We start from the raw sequence: 25,632 nt of genomic DNA on the forward strand, positions 1-25,632 counted from the left end.
TCTTTTTTTTTTCTTTTTTTTTTTTTCTCCATAGTATCAAAAGTATTAATATTTTTTTATTCACCTCAAAAATAAATGATTTGCATGTTAAAAAAATAAAATAAATATTCCTTGTTTCACTTATATTTTTAAATGTCATATTTTTAAAGATTTTTATCTCCTTAAAAATTTCATCATTTACTTACATACAATTTTTTATTTTAGTTTTTTTAAGTTATATACTTATAACTATATATGAAATGTCATACAAAACATATATATATATTCAAAATATCTAATTAACGCAACAATTTTGTTTATATATATGTTTTCCATTCTTTATCTTTTCATATTCTTTAATTGTTATGTTTTAATATTGAATACATTAAAGTATCTCTTTAATATTTTGATTACTTTAAGTTTATATTTTAAACTCACAATCCCAAGTTTTAGTTGTAAAACTTTTGGTAAAATTACATAATTGCTTAATTTTACTGTTTTATTTTATTCTTTTTTTTTTGTTTTTTATTATCCATGTGTATTTTTAGCATAAATAATGTTTAAAAAGGATATAAAAAATATTTACATAAAAAATTACATTAAGAAGATATATATTGTAAAAAGATATAATGAAAATAATACCATCGAAGAGAAAAAAAGTAGTATTCTTTACAAAGATTTCAATGATTTTATAATTATTTTAGTAAATATAAGGAAGTATGAAAAAACTTTAAAAAAATTAAAAAGTGATAAGAGCAAATCTGATTTTTCCAAAATATTGCTAGAATATTTAGATTTTTATATAGCTAATTTTGGTTATAAATTTCACTCCTTCATTTTAGAATATAAAAGTGATTTGATAACAAATGATTTAAATAACTGTTATGTTATAGATAAATTAAAAAAATGCCATATTGAGAGTGTTGTGAGGAATGAATATTCACGAATATTATTTAAATATGATAGTATAAAATATTTGTTGTATTATATAAAAAAACATATAATTTTATTTGACACTTTTAACACAAATTTTCAGAAGTTACTAGTAAAATATTTATCTTTCGCTTTAAATCCTTTGAATTTACTTATTTTTGTATATTTAAAGGTCTATAATAAAAATGGTATGAATATAAAAGAAGAAAATGTATGCAACAAAAAAAAAACAAATAATCAAATAATTTGTGAAAATAAAGAATCCACAGAAAATAATATAGAATTAAGCAATGAACTATGTATGAATAATTTAAATAAATCACAAATCTTTGATAGCAGTAACTTTTTTTGTAATGATTTATATTCCTTTATATGTTTTTATGGGGAATATATTACAAAATACACTATAATTAGATGTTATAGTGAAATATGTGCCAACAAAGAACCTATAAAAAGAAAATTGAAAATATATCATTGGATAAAAAATAAAATTAGAAATGATTTAATACAAAAAATTTGTTCGAATAAGTGTTATAAAAATTTGAAATTAAGTGATCAAATTAATGAAAATATTTTTAATTTTTATGAAAGTAATTTAAATAAATATAGTCAAAATCTTAAAAGATTCACTGAAGTTGGAAGTGGGTTTAAATGTATTAAAATGTCTCACAAAAATTTTTCTTACATTTATGAATTAGTTTTACTTCTTTATTTTATAAAAAAATGCCTTTTTAATTTGAATGAAAATATTAATATGTTTTTTCAAGTTTTCCTTTACAGTTTATTTAAAACGATAAAAATGATTATTATATATCTATATTTTAATTTACCACAATATTTATGTCATTACTTCTTAAATATTTATCTATTGTTTTTTAAAAGTAAAAAAAAGCAAGTGAATGATGTTTTGAAAAAAATGAAGAATACATACAAAAATATTATGAGCCATATTTATATACAAAAAAAAATTTATTTTAAAGAAAAAATATGCAAATATACAGGAATTAAGAAACCTATAGAAGACAAAAAACGTTCAAATAAGACAACATTCGTAAAAGTTAATGTGAATAATGTAGAAGGAAAAAAATATAAAAAAATTTTAAATCTAACATATTTTGAAATTAAAAATTATAATGGAAAAAAGCAAAATAGGAATGAATTAAGAAAATTTAAAATTATTCATTCATATGGTGCTGTTATACAACTGAAATATAATAATGAACTATTTTTAAGAGAAAAGAAAAAAAATAACAAAAAAAAATTCCAAAAAAAAAAAAAAAAAAAAAAAATTCGCTTTATATACCCTAATAGATTTGAAAGCATGAAAAGATACTCTTTATTATATAGAATTATTTTAAAAAATAAATTCAAAAAAAACAGGAGGTCTACTATTACCGATTTAAATATTCAAGAAAATTCAATGAATTATTTATTAGATAATGCATTAATAAATAACTATAATGATAACAGTGCTTTAAAAAACGACGAGTATTTTAATTATAATAAAATTAATACCAATTCAAGAGAAAATTATTATTATAAGAAGAATATATTAAATAAACTATTTAAAAGTATATTTGATAATTTATGTAAAGAGAATAAATTCATTTTAAATGAGAGAAATAAAAATATACTTAACAGTGAAAATAATGTATGTAATAAGGATAATTATATAAATTATGAATATAGCGAAAATAAGAAAAATGCAAAAAGTGAAGAGAATATTATCAATGAAATTAAAGAAATTTGTAGAACAGATGAAACAAATATCATTAGTTCAAATAATATTCATTTACATGAAAATGCCCAATTTAAAAATGAAATCAAATTAAGTAATTTAAAATTATCAGTAAGTATAGAAAATAATTCCACTGAAAATTATAACGAAAATGAGAAAAATGGCAAAAATCAAGAAAAAGTAGAAAAAGAAGAAATACAAGAAAAGAAAGAAAAAGAAGAAATAGAGGAAACAGAAGAAATACAAGAAAAGAAAGAAAAAGAAGAAATACAAGAAAAGAAAGAAAAAGAAGAAATACAAGAAAAGAAAGAAAAAGAAGAAATACAAGAAAAAGTAGAAAAAGAAGAAATACAAGAAAAGAAAGAAAAAGAAGAAATAGAGGAAAAAGAAGAAATACAAGAAAAGAAAGAAAAAGAAGAAATACAAGAAAAAGTAGAAAAAGAAGAAATACAAGAAAAGGAAGAAAATGAAGAAAAAGAAGAAAAAGAAGAAAAGGGGCAAAATAAAGGAAATGAAAAAACGTTAGAAGTAGAGGAAAAAGTAGAAAAAGAAGAAATACAAGAAATAGAAGAAAGGGAACAAAATAAAGAAAGTGAAAAAACGTTAGAAATAGAGGAAAAAGTAGAAAAAGAAGAAATACAAGAAATAGAGGAAAGGGAACAAAATAAAGAAAATGAAAAAAAGTTAGAAGTGGAGGGAAAAGTAGAAAAAGAAGAGTTACAAGAAATAGAAGAAAGGGAGGAAAATAAAGAAAATGAAAAAACGCTAGAAGTGGTGGAAAAAGTAGAAGAAGAAATACAAGATATAGAGGAAAAAGAAGAAATAGAAGAAAGGGAACAAAGTAAAGAAAATGAAAAAACGTTAGAAGTAGAGAAAAATGAAGAAAATCAACTAAGTAAAATAAAAAATTTAGATAATGGCAGTTTTTCAGAATATGAAAACTTCAATAATAATTCAGTATATAGCAATGAATTTTCTAAAAACAATAAAGAAAAAGAGTACTATAATGGAAATATATCAAAAGAGAAATATTGCAATAATATTAATGATATAAGGGATAATGTGAGTATAAGTTGTAAGAGCGATGAAAAATATAAGAGCTATTTTACTGAAGAACTGAGTACTTCAGAAAAATTAACAAGTGATTATGATTATTATTTGAAAATAAAAAAAGATAAAAAAAAAATAAATATAAATACTATAGGAATTATAAATAAAACAAGAAAAAATAGAAAAAATCAAGAAAAGGAGAAAAAGCATATTAAATTGCAAAAAGAAATTTGCAAATATAAATATCCAAAAGATAAAAAAGAGTCCAATACTTCGATAGAAAATGATCAAAAATACATAAAAATTGATATACAAGAAAAAGAAATAATAAAAAAAAAAGAAAAAAAAATTGAAATATTAAATGCTGGCATAGAAAGTATAAATGCAGAAAATGAAGTTACAGAATATAAACAAAAAGAAATAGTTGAAAATGAAAAAGAAAAAGAAAAAAGGGAAATAAATATAAAAGATATAGAAAAATGTAATAAAGAAGTATTAAAAGAAAAAATAGAAAATAATTTTAGTAATGATAAAATGGATAATGGATATTATGAAGATAATATTGATAGCAAATATTATGAATATGAAGTAGATACTAAATATAATGAAGAAAAAACAGAGAATAAATGCATTGAAGTAAAAATTGATGAACTGAATAAAGATACAAAATATACGGAAAAAGACCAAAATTTATTCACAAGTTTACAAAGTGAATGTAATAAGCTTAACGAAAATATTAAACAAGATGAATGTAAGGAAAGTGATGAAAGTATAAAAAAAATAATGGAGAACAAAGAAGATAACCAAAGTAAAGAGGTTGATAAGAAAGAGTATGAAAATAGTAAAAAAAAAAAAGATTTAAAAAAAAATATCCTAGACGAAACGGGTTTAATTGAAAATGATTCTTTAAGTGATGATACATTAAAAACTAAAAATAGTAAGAAGCTAATATTTAATTTATCTTTAAGTGATAGCGAAGAGTCTCTAATACTGGAAAGTGTGGAAAATAAAAAAATGAAAACACATTTAAATGATGTAAAAGAAAATTTTTTTGATTCAGATAAGGAGAATGATATATTAGAAAAATTAAGTGAATCATCAGATTTAATTGAATCATATGAAAAAAAATGTGATAAAATGGAAGATTTAAAAATATTACATGAACATTTTGAATTAAAACATGAGTATAATGATGCAAAAAATGTAGAAGTAGATAAATCATTTATAGACACATGCGAAATTTACTTAAATGAAAAATTAGCAACTAAGAGAACATCATGTAATAAATTTAAATTAGTTATTATTTATTTGTTTGATCATTATATTATAGGAGGTATAAACTTAATCAACCCTTATAAAAGTGGTGAAAATGAAAGATATGTATATTTTACGAATATTCAATCAAATATAAATGACATAGATCATACAAAAATATTTAGATATAATGATAAAGAATTAATAGAAACGTTTAAAAGAAATTCTGAAATATGTCTATTGAGTGATAAAAATGAAAAAAGAATAATGAAAATTTTATCAAAATGTGGAAAAGGATTAAATGGCTCTATTTTTAAATGTAAAATTAATGGAAAATTATTAGCATGTAAGGTTCAGCATAAACTTATTTTAGCCAAAAAGGAAATATATTTTTCTTATTTACTTAAAGTAAGAAAATGTAATAAATTTAATAAATATTCAAAGAATAGTGATTCATATTATAGTAACAAGAATATATTTTTTGAAATTTATGAGCACGAAAATAAATATATATTTCCTGATGAATTACATTATAAGGTGAATCATGAGGCAGACAATAGTATAACTGAAAGTTCAAAAATTGCAAATGAAATAAAGAGAAATGATAAAAATCAAAATAAAGATAAAGGATTGTCTATATTGCTAATGAAGACTCATAATTATGTAATTACTCTAAATGAATTAATAAATAATTTTATTAGAAAAAATCATAAGTGTATAAATGAAGAACTTATATTATTTATTCTATACCAAATAATAGTTGCAGTATTACAATTACATGTTTTAGACATATTACATGGAGATATAAAAATAGATAATTTTTTAATTATAAAAAACGAAAAATTATGTGATGGAGGGAGAAATAATATAAATAACAATTATAAAAAAAAAAAAGAAAAAAAAGATTATAATACTAAGAAAAAAGAAAAAAATTATATTCTAAATGATAAATTAAATAACTATGATAAAAATACTTTTTTAAAAAATGAATTCCCTTTAAATCTGTTCTTAATTGATATTGGTCGCGGAATAGATGTTAAAAATTTTAAGAAATATCTTTTTTATGGAGAAAAAAATTGTGATTGTTATAGTTTTTTAAATGAATCCATCTATAATTATCACATAGATTTTATAGGAATTGCTCAAATAGCTAGCTGCTTATTATTTTATAAGCACATAGGTCATATGAAATATAAATACGAGCATAGTATAGAAGATAAAAACAATATAATAGTAAACAATTTAGGAATCACATACTCAACACATAATAATCATTTTTTTGATAATAAAAAAAAAAAAAAGAATTTGATTACAACTAATAATAACAAATACAGAGAAATAGAAAATTTCATAAAATTAAAAGAAAAAATATATCAAGAGAAAAAAGAAATTAAAGACGATAAACCATTTAAAAATCATCCTAGAGAATATAAAAATAACATGCTACATGGCATTGATAAGGTAAAATATTGCAATGATGGTAATAATAATAAAAAAAAAGAGCAAAAACAAGATGGATATCAGTATAATGAAAAAGAAAATAAAATAAATAAGGCAGGTGTTGATGAAAATAATGATTTAGATAATATTTATTTTAAGGATTACTCAAAGAATTTGTATGTAGATGAAAAAAATTACGAAAAAATTAATCATTATTTAAATCAAATAAAAAAACAAGCGGAAAATTACTTTGTTGAAAAAGACAATAAAAACAAAATAAAAAATTTTAATATAAAATTAATACTAAAAAGAAAAAAATATTCAGAATTTTGGGAAATGTTTTTCCATATTTTACTCAATTTTTGTAATGTATATGAACTAAATTCTGTTCACTATAATTCTAATGAAATAAATAAAGATCCTCAAAAAAATTGTTATCATAAGTTAATTAATAAAACGTACAATTATTATTTTGATTTTGATAAAAATAACTGGGAAGAAATAAATAAAAATGATAAATGTGATTTTTCCATTAAAGAAAATAGAAACTATTCCTTTTATTGTGACAAGAAATATAGTACTAATGACTTCGATAAGAATAGTAAATTATTATCAAATAATTTATATTATGATAATAATATTAACTATAATAAAAAACACAGTAGGTATCTTAATGATGATAATGTAATTAAGCTAAAAAAGAGAAATTTAAACACACCACTTATTAAGGAGAAGATAGACAATTCTCTAGGTAACAATAATAAATATTTCTTTATAAAAAATTCTATTTCTAATTTTAAAAATATAAGAAAAACATTGTATGTCAACAAGCATAATATAGAAAAAAATAAAAATAAGGATATTAACAAGGAAGACTCTTACACAAACGGAAAAGGAAGTAAGTTAATAAATAAAAGAAAATTAATTTTTTTTGAAAATGAACAAAATAAAACAAAATGTAGAAAATTAAATAATGAAAAATACTATACTGAATGTGATTACAACAATGCTAAAAAATCTACAAAATATATTACTAAACTAATGAAGAAAAAAGCAATATTCATTCTTTTAAATTTAAAAAGAATAATTGAAAGAATATTCGATGATGATGAAGAGAAACAGAGAATTTTATTAAGTGAACTTTATACTGCTGCTACTTTTTTTTAAGTATATTTCTTTTTATTCATTTTTATAATTAATCTTCCAATATAATTTTATATTATTACTAGAAACTGTATTTTATTTTTTATTTTATGTATGAATTTTGTGAATATTTACCTCTTTTTTTTTTCATTTTTCATGCATTTAATTTTTTTTTTTTTCTTTTTATATTTGATCAACAATCAAGAAGTTTAATTATTTCTTAGTAATAATCTTTCCTTTTTTTTTTTTTTTTGTTAAATTACAAAAATTTAATTTTAAATATTATCTCAATGCACAATTAAATTTGGGGATATTCAATACAGAATATATTTTTAAATTATCTTGAAAAAAAAAATGATATTGGTAGTAATAATTAAATTTTACTTTTTTTTTTTAAAATTTACAATAATTAAATTGTCGTAAAATTTCATAAATGTTTATTCATAAAATTATATTTTAATTTTTATATAATATACCTTATAAAAAAAAACTATCAGTAAAGTTATAATTTGATAAAGTATTGGGGAGTGCTTAAGATTATGAATATTTGTTTATTGTAAATGGATTAAAAAAAAGAAAAAGAAAAAAAAAAAATACATTATAATATTTTAGTTGATTCAAGAGTATCTTTAAAATTAAATTGCTGTTATTTGGAATATTATACAATATAATATAATATTAATTATTACATGACTTTTTATAATCAAAGGGCAATATGCTACAATATAAATTTCTTATGTTTCCTAACAGTTCAAAAGTATTTTACATTTTGTTAGTTTTATTTCATTTGTTTCGTTCTTTTTAAATACACATAGCAATATTTTAGTAATTAAAAGGTTTTTATCTTTTTATAAAATGTACAATTTTGTAAAAATATTTCGATCAAATTTTATAGATGTAAATACTTTAAATAAGCTGGAGATTTTTTTTAAAAACATATTCAGAATATATAAAGCTCCTGGTAGAACTCATCTGTTAGCTCATGCAGCTGATATGTCATCAGTATATGCAGTAAAAAATATTTATAATTATATGAAAGATGATGAAGAAGGAAAATTAATATTAAAAGAGAAGCCTTTATTAATAAGACAAGAAGTTCATTTTAATGAATTAAAAAAATTACCTAGAAATACATTAGGATATAAATATATGGAATTTTTAGAAACATGTAAAATACATGCTCATAATAGAGAAGTTGCTCATTTTTTTAATGATGTAAACTATTCATATATATTAACTAGATACAGACAAATACATGATATAGCACATGTAGTTTATAATTTAAATATATCAATTGAATCAGAAGCAGCACTCAAATTAATAGAATTGATACAAACAAAATTACCTATAACACTTCTAGCAATTATAGTTGCACCTTTTATGACCCCTTTATATCGCTTTCAGTATATTTTCAAAGATAAAATTCCCCCCAAATTTTTAAGTACTGATTTTGATTTTACATATAATGATTTATTCAATTATATCGATGAATTGTCCATTAAGCAATATGATTATGATTTAACTGATTACTTCCATGTAGATAAAAGAGAAGATCCTCTTTTCTATTCCAAATTATATAAATGCTATTTTGATAATCTAAATAATTCTTCCTATGTAAGAGGATCTATTATGTATGGCTTTGAAAATAAAAGTACTAACGATATTTTTTACGATAAATTAAACAATGAATATATATATTTAAAAAATAATGAAAAAAAATATCTTCTTTTTCAATATAAACCGAGAAAAATATTATTACAACAATTATATCCATGGGCATACAAATCAGGTATATCAGCAACAAAACCTTTACATTCTATTTATGTTGAAAAATGGCTAGATAAGGATATTGATTTATTCAGAAAACAATATAATATAATACCCCTTCCATCACACTTAAATTTAATGGCTGGAATTAACTAAATGTAAGCTCATGATTTCTTTATAATCCTATAAAAAAAAAAAAAAATGATTTTGTTCTCAGTTGATACATTTTCTTTTATTTTATTTTTTTTATATCATACTTTTTTATGTGAAACTATTTTAGTTTATGTTTTATCAAATTTAAAAATATATTTATTTTACTATCTTTTTTTTTTTTTTTTAATGGATTCTAGTATCCTTAAAATATTGTTTTTGCATATTATAACTATTATAATTTTCTAATATTAATTTTATATATCCTCATCTCGCTATTAAAATTCTTTTTTTTTTTTAAGTTTTTATAGTTTTTTAATATTATTTAGTTTTTAAAGAATCTAATTTATCTTTAATATTTCTTCTATTTAATTTAAAACTATAAGTCATCCATTTCTTTAATTTATTTATTTCCATATGTTCTTTTTTCATATTCAACCTTTTTTTCAATCTCCTGCAAAGTAAAATAACATAAAATATAATATAATAGTGTAAATTAGTACATAACATAATAGGGTGAAAAATAAAGAAGAGTTTAAAATAAAATATGATAAAATACAATAAAACCAATAGAATACATAATATAAAAAATAGTATAAAATATTGTTAAATACATTTTTATCAACTTTAATATAAATAGATTAATTATAAAAAATTTAAATAAGATAACAAATTCATTATTCTTTAAATAAAAAAAAAAAAAAATTTCTTTTGCTTGAACCTCATAGATTTTTTAGACTTGTATGTTCCTTTTTTAACATATGTACTTCTATAATTTTTTTCATAATTGTTATATAAAATATACATATTTATTTTTTTATATTTTTCTATATTTTCTTTCAAGTTCTTATTTTTATGTATTATATTATATATGTCTTCAGCTATTGATAAAATATATCCTCTTTTGCAGTATAAATAATTTTGAATAAAAAAATTGATATCACCTATACTTCTTTTGAAATTTAATAAATTATTTAGAAAATCAATCATTTTGCTTTTGGTATTTAATAAAATATTTTTTTCTATAATAAATGTTATAAAAGAATAACTCTTATTTTTAAAATTTTTTTTGAATAACTTTTTTTTTTGTATATAATATAATGATGCAGATATAAAAGAATGCCCATACTTTTCATAAATTTTATTAGCTTCTTCTAAATGTTTATTATCATCGATAATAACATTCTGAATTTCTTCAATTAGAAAGTTAATAAAATTATTCTTCATTACCTTTAAAGGAGGTAACATATAATTTGTAAAATTAATAAGATTATTTAATATTTCATACTGTTTATATTGCTTTTTATTATAAAACAAGATAGATTCAATATGCCCATCAAATGTATTAGTTTCACTTTTAAAATGAAAATTATTATCAGTTTTATTCTTAAATCCTTCTATTGTGTGATTTTTTATTTTAAAAAAACTATTTGATAACATATCTACGTACGTATTTACATTTTCTACAAACGTATAATGAATGTATAAATTTGCATTAATTTCATATGCTTTTTTGATATTTTTATCATTCGTAATTAATATGTAATCATCACTTTTATTAAAAGTATTTATAATATTACTTTTACATTTTATTTTATACGTGTGAGGTAGGAATATACATGGTATATAAGAATTGATAAAATTGTAGAAAGAATATATATCATTTTTATTGTAATAAATTATAATTTTCTTATTTTTATTCTCATTCAGAAGATAAAATAGTATTAAGAACTTTTTATCTTCATTTAATGGAGCATTAATACTCATATGTTTACAGTCGTTTTTTTTATATTCATGTAAATCAAAGCAATTAAAATTATTTATATTAGAATAAAATTCGTTTTTAAAAGCATTCAAATTTTTTTCAAATTTAATGTTATATTTTATACTTTTTAGATATTGTAATATTTCTTTTATAATCCATTCATCATATATTTTATTTAATAAAAGAATTTGTAAATTATGACCTCCTACTTGCTTTTCTTTACATATTTTTAAAATATTTTTTAATATATTAGATTTTTTATTTTTATATATTTCATATATATCATCTACAACAAAAAAATTTATATGATCAAACAAAATACTGAAATCATAATTATCACTAAAATTTTCTATGTTTAGAATAATAATATTATATAAAAAAAAATTACTTTTTATATTATCAACATTTTTTTCGTTAGATATTATATGTGTTGATATATCTATACTTTTTAACTTTATTATTGTTTCATACAATAGCGAAATTTGCTCCTTTGAGCACCCTAAAAATAATACACAATTATCTAAGAATATATTTTTTTTTTTTATCTTTTCATTAGTTACATTTTCGATAGATGTATTTTTACTAGAAACAATATCATTAGGGATACTATGGTTTATTATATTTTTGTTTAATGTATTTGATTTTACTGAATTTATTTTATAAAAAGAATAAATAATATATGATATCATACAATCAGAATACATTAAATTCATAAAAACATTACTATACTTCAATAATTCTATTATTAAATATTGATATACATACAAGTAATGTATATTATTCTTACTTAAGAAATCTTTTATATAAATGTTACTTATTTTGTCTATTTCTACTATTTCATTTTTATCAGATGAATACGACTTTTCTTCTTCATATGATATTTTATTTAAATATATGCTTTCATTATATTTTTTTTTTTTATTATGTTGAAATTTTTTTTTTAAAAAATAATTTTTAAATTCCTTCTTTTTTGTTGATGAAATAATAAATTTTCTTTTATCACTCTTGTTATATTTTCCTTTAAGTATAGTATAGTTACAATATTGCGTATGTGATTTTGTAATTCCATTATGCTTATATCCATATAAAATTCTTTTAAATTCATCAAATCCAAAATAGTATATTCTTTTATTTAGCATATTACTATATGAAATATTCAAAAACAGAAACTTATAATCTCTGATATAGGGTTGTAGTTCCTTTTTTTCTTTTTAATTTTTTTAAATATATTTTTCGTTAAGTAATTTTTTATATATCTTTTCATATATTTCATTTATCCATAATTCCTATATATGTAATTTATTTTTATTTATTTATTTTTTTTTTTTTTTTGAGCAATTCTATTAAGTATTTATTATATAAATTTTTTAGATAATTTATATAAAATTTAAATATATATATTATATACATATATTTATTCATTTAACTATTTATTTATTATAATTAATAACGTTTACATTATTTTTTTATTTTTTTAATTCTACGTGTTTTTATTTCCTTCCCTTATTTTTACAAAAAAAATTAATTTATATTCAATTTTCTTTTCATTTTTCTAAAGGAAATAAAAACATATTTATTCCTTTATTAAAATATACATAATAAATGAAAATTATGTGTATCTTTTTAATACATTTTATATTCTTTTTTCTTGTAGTCTTTTTACTTGAACTTTCGAAATGATCCATCTCTTTAATTTTTTTTTTTTTTTATGTATAAAATACATACTTTTAATTTTTTTTCCAAAAATTCTTCATTTTGACTTTAAAATTTTTAATATCAATAATTTATGCTAATTTTTCTTTAATAGAATAATATTTATAAATATATTTTTCTATATTATAGTGTATATGTAATAATTTTTTACTAGTAGCAATTTCATTAATAATATAATTATATTTTTTATACTCATAAGATATTTTATTATTATTAGTACTTTTTTTTTTTTAATTTTGTAAATATAATTAACAAATATTTTTTATTATGAAAACATATTTTTATACCCATATGTTTATGTAAATATACAATATATACACACATATATATATATATATGCATATTTTTTTTATTTTTTTAAAATGTCTGGCTTATTAACTAATTTAAATATAGAAGGCGGTTATTTTAATGAAGAGTTAAAAGAAGAAGCAAATGAATCTAATTTTATGTATACCAACATTAGTATGCTAATAAGAGCTTATAACAAAGATAAAAATAAATTGATGCTCTTAAATAAAAAATTAAATTTAATTAAAATAGTTGGATTTGTTATAAATATTGAAGAAAAAAAAGAATTCGTAGTTTATACAATAGATGATACAACTGGTTATATAAAAGCAAAATTACTTTTAACGTATTCATTAAATTCTTATAATGAAACTAAAGAAGATATAAAAGTTAATGATATAATACAGATATTTGGTATTTGTAACACTGTTAGTATTAATGAGGATTTAACTATTTCAATAAGTTCAATTAACAAATTAAATTCTTTTAATTATTTGTGCCATCACCATTTATTAGTTTTTCATAACTATTTAAAATATATAGAAAATGATAAAAAAAATTTAACAGAAAAAGCAAAAAATGAATATGATGAAAATGCTTCTGGAAAAAATAATGAAAATCCTTTTTTTAATTCTTTTTTTTATTAAAATATCTTCTTTTTAATTTTACAAAAATTTATATATTTTATTTTTTATAGAAGTAATAAGAATTATTTTTTTATGATTGTTATAAAATTATGATTTTTTTGCAAAATTAATCTTTTTCTTTTTTTTTTTTAATTTTCAAATTTGAAAAATATACTCTAATTTTTTTTTTTTTTTTTACACAAATTATATGAATGTTCATAATTTTAAAACTACATTTAAAAAAAAAATTTACTTCTTTACGAAAGTCCAACATCGTTAGTATTTTAAATATTTCCAAACTGTTAAATTTTTTTTGTATTCTTAATATTTAAACTTATAAAAAGATTTATGTATGCTTCAAAAAAAATATTGAATTATTTAATAATTTAAAAAGATTTTTTTTTTTCTATATTAAATTATTTGTATACGTATTTTTTATTTAAAAGTATAAACCTATTTCACATTTTTTTTATAAATGGATAAATATTCATTTAATTTTTTATGGTAATTTCTTTTCTTTTTTCTAATAATAAAATTATTATTTATTTTTTTTTTAACTAAAATTCTGTTAATTGAAAAAAGTGTTAATCTTAAGAAACTTTTTTTACTTTATTTAAAATACTTGATTACAAGTTATTTATGGCACATAAATTTTCTAATTATAGATATAATAAAAAATATAATAGGTTATTATTTTAAATAAAAAAATATTTAGAAAATATTCTACCTCAAGAGAAAAAAGTACTTCAAAAAAATTCAATTTTTATAGATTTAATTTTGCTTTTTATTTTCGTAAACTTCTGTTTAAGATATAAATACATATATCTAATGTGTTTTTTCTTTTTTTCTTTTTTTTGTTGAAAAAAATATAACGTATAATTTTATTTTTTTTATTTTTTAACATTATATTTTTGTTTATATTATTCAACTATTTTTACTATTTTAATTTTTTTTTTTTTTAAAGTATGAATTCTCTAGAAAGAAAAATAAAGTTACTAAATTATAAAAATATTGATATTACAAAGGACGATTTTTATTTTATGATTTTAAAAATAGAAGAAGAAAAAATTCGTTTATATAAACCAAAGGATAGAGAAAAAATAAATTATACGAAAGAAAAAAATTATATTGAGCATATAATAAAATATTTAAAGAAACTAAATATAAATACAAGTGAAATAAATAAAAATAGTATTAATGATATAGAAGTTAGAACATATATTTTAAATAACTTAACTACATTAGCACTGATTGACGATTACAAAGATTTTATAGGCTACGAAGATGAAGATATAAGCAATAAAATAATAGATAATAGTAGTTCTATAGATGAGTTTTCTAGTAATAATAATGAAAATACGAAGAATGAAATAAAGGATGATATTTTAGTAAATTTTTTTGAATTAAAGAATCTAAATAGCATAGAAAATGAAGAATATACAAATCATGATAAGAAATTGAATGTATTATATGAAAAAATTAATGAAATATTTAAAAAAAGTGATATTCCTTTACTTGATTCCAATAATATGTGTAATATTATATCTGCCTTACATCTGATAAAAGAAAAATTAAAAAATAAAAAAAAAATAGATAATATTGATTACCAAACCTTATTTAGTTTAAATATTGATGTATCTAATAATGATTTAAAAGATTTTGTCTATATTTTAAGGTATTTATTTAATAATACACTTAAAAAAAGAAAAATGTGTATTAAAAATATTCTCAACGAAATACAAATATTAACACATAACCCAGTAATAGATATAAAACAGGGAAAGGTCGGAAGATAAATATCTTTAAAAAAATATGAAAAATAAATAAAATTAAAACTTAATTTAGGTTACTAATGCATATTTTATTTTTTTTTTTTTTTCTTTCCTTTTTATTTTTTTTTTTTGTAAACTCTTTTTTATGAAAAAAAATAATTCTTAAAAAAAAGTAAAAAAATATAACTATTTTTGTGTCTTAAATTGCAACAATTGTTTCATTTGAAGTAAAATCACAAAAATGTAATTATAAATAAAATTTTAAATGAAATTAAAAAGAATAATAGAAAGAATTATGATGTCAAATTTTAAGTTCTATATAAAAAAAAATTTCATAAAAAAGTGAAATACAAATTTAATTTCAAATTTAAGATATATATATTTCTAAGAGAATTTTATTTATAAAAAAGATAAATTATTTTTTTTTTTTTTTTCATTTTAGTTATTTACAGTTCAGGTAATATTTCTAAATTTTCAATATGATCAGGTAAATATTTTTGTACATCTTTATATTTATTTAAATGTTCATCAAAAGTTAAAATTTCAGGTTGATTTGTGTAGATATATTTATTTGATGTATTTCTTAAATGAAAAGGAACGGTAAAACTGTATTCGTTACATATTTTTTTAGCATTATTTTCAACTACATAAATGTAATTACTTTTTGATGATTTACATAAAACAATGACAGCATAAATTAAAGCTGTTTGGCATTCAGGCATCCCAATTGCTTTACAAGCATAGTGAGTATTAACACATGTTGATAAAACATCGTGGTTAGCTAAGCCAATATCTTCTGAAGCTATTCTTATTAATCTTCTACATATATATAATGGATCTTCTCCATTTTTTAGTGATTTTGTTAAATATAAAATAGCAGCTTTTATATTTCCTGCTCGTATACTTTTATGTAATCCTGAAATGAAATTATAATGATCTAGCTTACTATCATTACAAGGAAAGTTCTGTAAGAAATATTTTATATCATCGAGTTGTATGCTTTTTTTTTTATTTTGAAGAGATGAATGAATATTATTTTCTTTTAATTTTATCTCTTCCTTGATTTCTTTTATGTTTGTTTCTTTCATATTAATGTTCACATCCTTCGATTCTATATCTTCTCTTAATTCTATATGTTTCATATTCTGAATTGCAAAATCAATTATACCAATAGCAACTCTTGCATCTCCACAAGAATGATTCATTATTATATTTAAAGCTTCTTCTTCTATTTTGACATCTAATTTATTTATTATTCTTTCTATAATTAACCTTAATTCTTTTTTATCATAAGAGCGCAAGTATAGGAATAAGCATCTTGAATTTAAAGACGCGTTTAAAGTACTCATTGGATTGAATAAACAGGTTGCAAGTAAAAAAAGGTGTCCCTTTTTTAATACTAACAATAAATTTTCTTGTTGAGTTTTATTTAATCTATTTATATCTTTTACACACAGTATAGTTTTCCTTTTAGATTGTTTATAATTAGTTTCTGATTGATCATATATTTTTTTTAATTCATTATTTAAATTATTCAAATAAAATAAATATGTAAATAAATTTTTCGTTTTATTTTTTATAACATTTATTAGAGATGATTTCCCACTACCTGGGGGTCCATATATAATTAAATTAAAATTCAGATCTTCATCTAACACTTTTTTTAATAAAGGATTTGTTTGACTCCTTATTTCATTTATATAATCTTCTTTATAAATTGGTTGATATATTTTATGTAATGGAATTTTATTCTCATTTATATCTTCTTTTTTATTTACACTTATTTTCACATTTTCTTTTCCTGGTTCATCTCCTGCTTCACTTTCCAACTTATTTTCATTTTTAATAATATTTTCTACTATTTTTTCATTTTCTTCATCTTCAATTTTTTCCTTTTTTATTTTAATTATTTCTTTTTCTTTTTCTTGTTTTACTAAATTTACCTTTTTAAAAATTCCAAATTTTTCCAAAGTATTTTGCTCTTTCATCATACTTTTTTTTATAAAAGTGGATTTTCTCTTCATTTCGTTAAGTATTCATTTAAAAAAACATAACATTTATTTTTAAAGCATTATGGAAACATAATAAAAGTTAATATTAATTCATTAAAAAAAAAAAAAAAAGCCAAAAGAAATAATTTTAAAAAATTATAATTTTATAAACTTTGTTTTTTTATCTAAATTAAGTTGTTTTTTAATAGCTTAAATTTTCATGTTAATAAAGGCTATTAATAAAAGTAAACATCCTAATAAAGTAATATGTATGTGATAAAATAATAAAAATTAATTTTTTTATATAAAAATTGTTATAGGAAGAAACAAAATTAAAAAAAATGGTTCGATGCAAAATTGAATTACTATTGCACGAATATTAAAATATACATTCGTGTTTATAAAAAGAGACATAATGTAAAATAATTCTCATTATAATTTATATATATGCATATTTTGTTTTTTATAGTTTTTTATTTCAATTATTAAATAAATGAATAAAAAAAATAAATAATAATTATTTCTATTTTTATTATCTTATTGTCTTAATTATAATTTTTTTTCATTTTCATCATTGATATTTAGTATCATTATCATTAATTTTATCATCATTATGTTATTTTTTTTTCTTTTTTTTATTGGGATTATTACATATTTATTATTAACTTTAACATTACTTTTTTCTATTACCTCTATTCCTATTATTTTATCATATTGTTGTTCTTATTATCTTTAGTATCATTATTAATATTTTTTATTACTATTATTTATTCATCTAATTACTGTTGTTTTATTATCATTAAATTTTTGTTTGTTTTCTGAATTTTTTATTAATTTAAAATGATCAATAATTATCATGAAGAGGAATATAATAATTTATTCTCTGATTGTATAGAACATATTCGTGTTTTAAACTACAATGAAACTTTTGATAAGGAAGAACAATTAAACTCTTTAAGTATAATATATGAATATATATTAGAATTTTTTAATAATTGTGATGAAGAAAAAAGGAATTTTTTTTGTATTTTTTTTTGTAAGAATATATTATATCCTTTGAACAAATGGATTAATGATGAATTTGACGAATGTAGAAATTTAGCTTTAAATATTTATTTACTACTTGAAAAAAATATGGGTAATAACTTACTAGATATTATATTATTTAAAAATATAGAAAAGGATGATAATTTTATTTTTATTTGTATGAAGAGACTAAAAGAAGATGAAAATAAAAAAATTATAGAAGATAAAGAAGAAATAAGATTAAAAATATTACAATTTTTATATAAAATTATAAAAAGATATAAAAGTAAAGATAATATGTCAAGCTTATTAAATTTTAACGTTTATTTGGAAGATATTTTAATATCACTATCAAATTTAGTAAAAGATCCATTTCCTCTCATAAAAAAGTTAACTTGTGAAATATTATGTGAGCTAGATCTAGAAAAAGAACAAAAAGAATTCAATCATGTAATCAATATCCATCAATATTTTAAATAATATATATATATATATGTATTTCTTAATATAAAAAAAATTGTACATTTTATTTTTATAGATACTTAAGAAATTATTAAAAAATTTATTAGGTAGCTTAAATATTAGACAACATGATATTCGTAAAGTAATAAATTTTACATGCATGCCCTTTTACATGATATATTTTTTTTATATTACAATAATTTCCTAAATCCTTATGCTTTTTTGCATGTTTTTATTTTTATATATAGTATATCTTCGTTTTTATAGCTATGGTGGACTTATCTTATGATACATTTTGATATAATAATTTTTTATTTCTTTATTTTTATTATTATTATTATTTTTTTTTTTTACATCCTAATAATATTTTAATGAATTTCATTTTTTAGTTGATTTTAAAATGCTTAAAGAAACTAATGTGTTTCGATACCAATAGAGAGTTTCTTGATAGTGTATCAGGGAGCTTAAAGAAGTTATGTAAAAATAAATCATGTAATATATTATTTGAAATTGTAAATTGTATTGAAGTATGGTATTTAAATATTAAAGACTTAAATAACATTGAAAAGGCTAAGTTAATATATATTATTCTTTTGTGCATTAGTGCAGATATAAGCACTTCTTTTAATGAACGATGCTACAATGCTTTAGAAGAAATAGCTAAATCTATACCTAATACACATAAACAGATAAATAACCTTTTGCATGAAACAAATATATGTATAATCAATGATGAAGATTTTAAAGAATCAAAAAAAAATGAAAATTTAAAGAATGATAAATACGAAGAAGAAAGCATAAATAACAAAGATATAACAAGGGAAAAAAATATTACAAATAAAAAAATTAATGATGATAATATATTTGGAAATTATGAATATTTTATAAATATTAATAAATTATTTTTTATTCCTTCTCCTTTTAATAAAATAGCATTGACTGTTCATAAATTTTTTTGTGAAATAAAAAAAGAATTATTTTATGAAATTATGAATAATGAAAGAAATTCTTGGTTAGAAGGGAAAGAAGAATTTGCTAGTATTATCAGCATGTTTTTAATATTTACTTATAATGATAATTTTTATTTTATTAAACACATTTTATCTTTTTTATATAAATCCTTATCATCATTTAAATATATTGACTATCCTTCAACACCTATACTAATTGACGATTTATTAGATTTATTAAATGAAAATACTGAAGATACACTTGAGAAATACTGTTACGAATATGAATCATTTTTACACTTGAAAAAACTTGTCTATTTAATAATAACATGTGGGTATTTAATGCCTATAGAAGTTGGTCTTTTTGAAATAGCAAATATATTATTAGGAAATAATATTAAAAAAATTTTGACACATTTTTATAAATTTCATGGTATATCAAATGAAATAGTTATTTGTGAAAACAATCGTAATAATTACAACTATTGTAAAACTAAAACAAACGTTGATGCTTTTACAAAAGATTATATTTTCTTAAATATAAATTATCATAGATATCAACAAAAAAATTGTGAACAAAAAAATATACAAAAAAAAGAGGATTTTATTTTAGAAGATCACAATTACGAGAATAGTGAACTTAATAAGAAAAATATAACATATAAAAAAGATAATAAAAATGAACAAATAGATACAGAATGTTCAGAAAGGAGAAATGAAGATATTAATATAAACAAAAAAAAAAATGAGGAAAAAAACAATGTTAATAGCATAATAGAAAATAGTAAAAAAAAACTTTTTCTTTATGAAAAAATAAACAGTGAAGTACATGAATTACAAGAAAATTTTTGTGATAATGAAAATTGTGTTACAACAATAATTTATGAAAATAAAAAGATTATCTTTATAATTCTGTCTCAATTTTTAGCTGGTTATCACGTGAGAAACGACTTAGAATTAAATAAATTGGATAATGCATATATAAATTTTGTTTTATTTTTAATAAATGAAAATATAAATTATGAACATGTTGATTCGTTTCCATATATTTTATTAACTCTAAAACATTTAATACTTATAATGAAAAATGAATGCAAGAATTATAGTAATATTTTATTTCATTTTTTAATTATTTTACAATCAGATAATCGTTTCTGTTCTCATTCAGAAATAAATAAATTAATTGAAAAAATAGAATTTTACAGTGATAAAAAAAAAATTAATTTTTATAATGATGAATATATTGATTTCATAAAAAATGCTCAAAACATAATAGATTTTGATGATTTTAAAAATTTTAAATATAATTTAGAATTTTTAAGCATATTACTACTTAATATAAGTGATCATGTCATTATGGAATATTCAAGTTATTTAATGCAATTTTTATATGTTATAATTACATATGAATTAAAACCATTTATAAAATCAGAATTCTTATTATTTATAAATTTTTTTATTTCAAAAAATATATTTCCTAATTTTTTTTTAATGAATTTTCAAGAGATTCTACAAAATATATTATTACCATTGTGCGTATGGAAGAGTGGATTAAGTGAAGCGGAAATAAGAAAAGGGGCTTTATATTGCATAAAATCATTGTTTTTAAATAAATTATTTGATATTAAAATATTTCAAAATAATATAATAATTGAAAATTTAGTATGTATTCTTAAGTCGTCAATTGATGATGTATGGACTAATGAAAATAGAGAAATTTCTATATCTATAATTGGAGAAATAGTAAAAAATATAAGTAATAATAATATACTACTTGATTTATTAGATAATTTAGTAAAGTTACTGGATGATTCAAATAAATCGGTTCGTAAATCTTCGGCAATAGCTTTACACTCACTTTTTCAAAATAAATATTTAAATTTACCTGATGAAAAATGTGAACATATTTTTCCGATATTATTATTACACATGGATGATGATTACTCAAATTTTAGTAAAATTATTTATCTTATTTTGTCAGTAGCAAAAAATTTTAACAATGAAATATTCTTGAAGGTATAAAAAATATTTTATTTTATTCTTGTAGCATTTTATCGATATATTTTTACATTATTTATAAAAAACATATAAAAAAAAAATGTTATTGCCATTTATAATTAAAATATTTTCTTGTAATTAATGTAAATTACTATTTTATAAAACTAATTTTTAAAGAATAATTTATAGACATAATACTAATATTTTTAAGATACTTTTTTTTTTTTTTTCTACATAAATATTCTTTTTCCATTTCATTAAAAATTTAATTTTACAAATTTTTTAGTACATTGATTTTATAACCTTTTAAAAAAAAAAAAAAAAAAGATCATAATTTCACTATATAGCTCCATTTATTACTTTTAATAATCTAATTTTTTTTTTTTTTTTTCTACAGCATGCAAAAGATTCAACCGAGAATTCATTACATGCGAAATCATTTAAAGAAGATTTGATGAAGTGAAATATTATTTACATTTAATCTTTAAATCACAAGAACCGTTATCTTTTGAAATTATTAAAAATATATAAATATATGAGAAAAATACAAAAAAATGTAAAATAAATTAATTTAAATAAAAAAAAGAAATTCAGATTATTCATATATATATACACATTGTTTACATCATTTAATAGACTTATTCTGTTGTATTGAGAAATATTGAAAAATAATTATTTCAACAATGTTATTTTTATTATTAAATGTATATATATTTTTTTTTATCTTAACATTAAATATATAATTTATTACAAAAATCAAAGTCTTACATTATTTAATCATCTCAATAAATTTTAATCTTAATTTATTTATTTTTATATTTCTAAAAATTTTGAGTTGTAAATTTCATTTTTTTATTTAATTTTTAAATTATTTAATTTACTTCGAATTTTTTTCCTTATTTTATTTTAACAAAATATAAGGACTTAAAACATTTATGCGATATTTTTATAAATAGAAAAAAAGTAAAAAAATAAAAAATAGATAACTTTAAAAGTCTTTCAAAAAATTTTTTTTTGGAGGAATAATATTAATATATTCACATTTTTAATTCCTTCTAATTATGTTAATATTTATAAAAATATAAAATAATGATTAAGAAATTGAATTTTATGTAAGTATATATAATAGTAAATAATTAATATCGAATTATGAGAACATAAATCTAAATGGATAACTAATTAAATCACAAAAATAGAAATAAAAAAAAAAAAAATACTTGAAAATGAGAATATACATCATATACTTTTTTGTGAAAGAACTATTTAAATTTTATTGGTAAATTATTCTGTGAACTTTTAAGTGTATATTAAAAAATAAATATTCTATAAGTAACACTTTAAAATATTTAATACACTCCGTAAATACATATTTAATATATATATAGATATATATTTTTTTTTAATGTTAAAAAATGTATGAATGCAAAACAAAAGACAATATAGGAAATAATTATGTCGGGTACTGTTGTAAAAGAAAATTAGTAAAAATAAAAAAAATTCAAAAATACAAAAATAATTTTTTTAGAAAAAAAATACCCAGTAATAACAGAAATATAAATGATAAAACAAAAGCAACTATATTTTCTTTAAATTTTTTGAATAAAATTAATTCATTTAATGAAATAAACAAAAAAAAAATAAAAAAAAAGTCAAAATATTTTTCTGAACATAATATTATATCAGTAAAAAATGACCAAAATGTTCATGAAGAAAATGATAAACTTAAGAAATCAATTAAAAAAAAATTACATAAAGAAAATTATATTAATTTTGAAACACTGAAAAAAAAAAAAGATAAACCATATTATGACGATTTGAAGATAGTCAGAACATATCGCCATAAACCCAGTTTTTTAAGTCAACTTTCAAATTCTTCTAACTCTGAAGAAACAAAATCCATTTTAAGGGAAGTAAATAAGATAAATGAATTAGAAAAAAAAAAATCTAAATTAAAAAATATAGTCAAAAAGAATAAGTCATTAAATGCTGATAAAATAAAAATGGGAAGGTTTGTAGAATATTTTGATATGGGAGCAATTTGCGAAACAAATGAAGGAAATAATCAAAATGAAATTTATAAAGAAAACATAAAATATATTAATACCAAATATAATCCAACATATCTCAATTATACAGAAAAAGAAGAAAAGAATAAAACAAAAAAAAACAAAAAATCTACAAAATTCAAAAATAGCTTAAGTGATCTTGATAAGTTAAACAAAAATGAAATACAAGAAAGCAATAAAAAAAATATAAAGAAAAAGCAATTATTGAGTAAAATGGATGATTTATCTAACTGCTACATAATTAATCATAAACTAACTTTCAATTGTGTACAAGGAAAATTAGCAAATATAATGAAATTTAATGAAACTAACCTACCTAAAAGAAAAAAAATTAACTTTATTGAAAAAAATAAAAGAGATTCCAAAATAAAATCTAATTTTAATCGAATAGTAAAATTTATTGAAAACAATGATATGCCATTAAACAATAAATTTAATAATAATAAAGATACAAGCAATCAAAAAAATTTAAATTTAATATGTAATAAAAAAGTATTAACAAGTAAAATGAATGGAATTATAAATAATTCAAAGAATCATTTACAATCTTTTTTAATTAAGTTAAAATCCATTAATTCAGATGAAATTGATTCCATTATCAAAGATAAAAATTATGAAAATATTATAAAAGAAATACTATATCATAACTGAACTTGAAAACTTTCAACTTTTAACAAAAAATTAAATAATGAAATATGAAAGTTACTCCAAAAAGAAATAAATTATATTTTAAATATGAAGACAACATAGATTAAAATAAATAAATAAATATATAAAATAGAAAAATCTTATATAGCATATTTATATGAAATCATAAAAAATGAGTAAAGAATAAATAAAAAATACTTTAAATAGAGAATATGAAATTTCAAATAAATATTTCTATAACAAAAGTATAATTAATATAAAAAGAAATGATAATACTAAAAATTATAAATTGAAAATTATCTAAAAGAAAGCATAATAAATATAAGTAAAAATTCAAGGGATTAATTTAAAAGAATATAAAAAAAATGATAGAAAAACAAATAATTATATCCTAAAAGAAAATAATTATTCAGTAATTTATTAAACATAATAACGATATTAAAAAAATATTAAGATAGTACTTTTAAATATAATTGAATTAATCAAACTTCACGGAAACAAAAAAAAAAAGAAAAAAGAATATTAAAAATTAATAATTATATAAAGTATGAATATTTCAAAGATATAAAATTTATCTAAAAAAAACATTAAAATTAAAATATGAATAATATTTTTTATGAATAAATAATAATGGCTGTAAAACATAATGCAATATATGCATATTGGTAAAGGTATAAATGTATAAATGAATTTAGCAATTAAAAAAAAGTCAGTAAACAATTGTGTTAAGAGTATCTAAATAAAAATAATAAATAACGTTGATAAAAATTAAAATTTTATAAAAAAATTGGAGACAATTTAAAAAAATTATAAAATAAAAAAATTGTTCAAAGAGTGAAAATTTTTAAAAATTGTAGTAAGATAAAATAATAT

The 25,632-nt window shown here is 18.4% G+C and overlaps 8 protein-coding genes across 8 annotated transcripts; 6 read left to right on the top strand and 2 right to left on the bottom strand.

Moving 5' to 3' along the window:
• Positions 1-535: 535 nt before the first annotated feature.
• Positions 536-7,561, top strand: PRELSG_0909100 (conserved Plasmodium protein, unknown function; the record flags this gene model as incomplete). Its single annotated transcript, XM_028676515.1, has 1 exon — positions 536-7,561. One exon carries the CDS (start codon positions 536-538, stop codon positions 7,559-7,561), a length of 7,026 nt encoding a protein of 2,341 aa, XP_028532996.1.
• An 831-nt stretch (positions 7,562-8,392) lies between these two features.
• Positions 8,393-9,460, top strand: COQ4 (ubiquinone biosynthesis protein COQ4, putative; the record flags this gene model as incomplete). Its single annotated transcript, XM_028676516.1, has 1 exon — positions 8,393-9,460. The coding sequence occupies one exon, from the start codon at positions 8,393-8,395 to the stop codon at positions 9,458-9,460; it is 1,068 nt and encodes a 355-aa protein (XP_028532997.1).
• Positions 9,461-9,775: 315 nt separating this feature from the next.
• Positions 9,776-12,358, bottom strand: PRELSG_0909300 (conserved Plasmodium protein, unknown function; the record flags this gene model as incomplete). Its single annotated transcript, XM_028676517.1, has 2 exons — positions 9,776-9,908; positions 10,176-12,358. The coding sequence occupies 2 exons, from the start codon at positions 12,356-12,358 to the stop codon at positions 9,776-9,778; spliced, it is 2,316 nt and encodes a 771-aa protein (XP_028532998.1).
• Positions 12,359-13,294: 936 nt separating this feature from the next.
• On the top strand, positions 13,295-13,867 carry PRELSG_0909400 (conserved Plasmodium protein, unknown function; the record flags this gene model as incomplete). The annotated part of the gene is made up of 1 exon (XM_028676518.1): positions 13,295-13,867. The coding sequence occupies one exon, from the start codon at positions 13,295-13,297 to the stop codon at positions 13,865-13,867; it is 573 nt and encodes a 190-aa protein (XP_028532999.1).
• A 944-nt stretch (positions 13,868-14,811) lies between these two features.
• PRELSG_0909500 (conserved Plasmodium protein, unknown function) lies at positions 14,812-15,642 on the top strand (the record flags this gene model as incomplete). Its single annotated transcript, XM_028676519.1, has 1 exon — positions 14,812-15,642. One exon carries the CDS (start codon positions 14,812-14,814, stop codon positions 15,640-15,642), a length of 831 nt encoding a protein of 276 aa, XP_028533000.1.
• Positions 15,643-16,064: 422 nt separating this feature from the next.
• Positions 16,065-17,642, bottom strand: PRELSG_0909600 (DNA helicase, putative; the record flags this gene model as incomplete). The annotated part of the gene is made up of 1 exon (XM_028676520.1): positions 16,065-17,642. The coding sequence occupies one exon, from the start codon at positions 17,640-17,642 to the stop codon at positions 16,065-16,067; it is 1,578 nt and encodes a 525-aa protein (XP_028533001.1).
• Positions 17,643-18,449: 807 nt separating this feature from the next.
• Positions 18,450-22,508, top strand: PRELSG_0909700 (conserved Plasmodium protein, unknown function; the record flags this gene model as incomplete). The annotated part of the gene is made up of 4 exons (XM_028676521.1): positions 18,450-19,085; positions 19,174-19,239; positions 19,487-22,063; positions 22,443-22,508. The coding sequence occupies 4 exons, from the start codon at positions 18,450-18,452 to the stop codon at positions 22,506-22,508; spliced, it is 3,345 nt and encodes a 1,114-aa protein (XP_028533002.1).
• A 949-nt stretch (positions 22,509-23,457) lies between these two features.
• On the top strand, positions 23,458-24,762 carry PRELSG_0909800 (hypothetical protein; the record flags this gene model as incomplete). The annotated part of the gene is made up of 1 exon (XM_028676522.1): positions 23,458-24,762. One exon carries the CDS (start codon positions 23,458-23,460, stop codon positions 24,760-24,762), a length of 1,305 nt encoding a protein of 434 aa, XP_028533003.1.
• Between the last annotated feature and the right edge of the window lie 870 nt (positions 24,763-25,632).

The sequence above is a fragment of the Plasmodium relictum genome, assembly GCF_900005765.1.
Source record: "Plasmodium relictum strain SGS1 genome assembly, chromosome: 9".
Taxonomy (NCBI): Eukaryota; Apicomplexa; class Aconoidasida; order Haemosporida; family Plasmodiidae; genus Plasmodium; species Plasmodium relictum.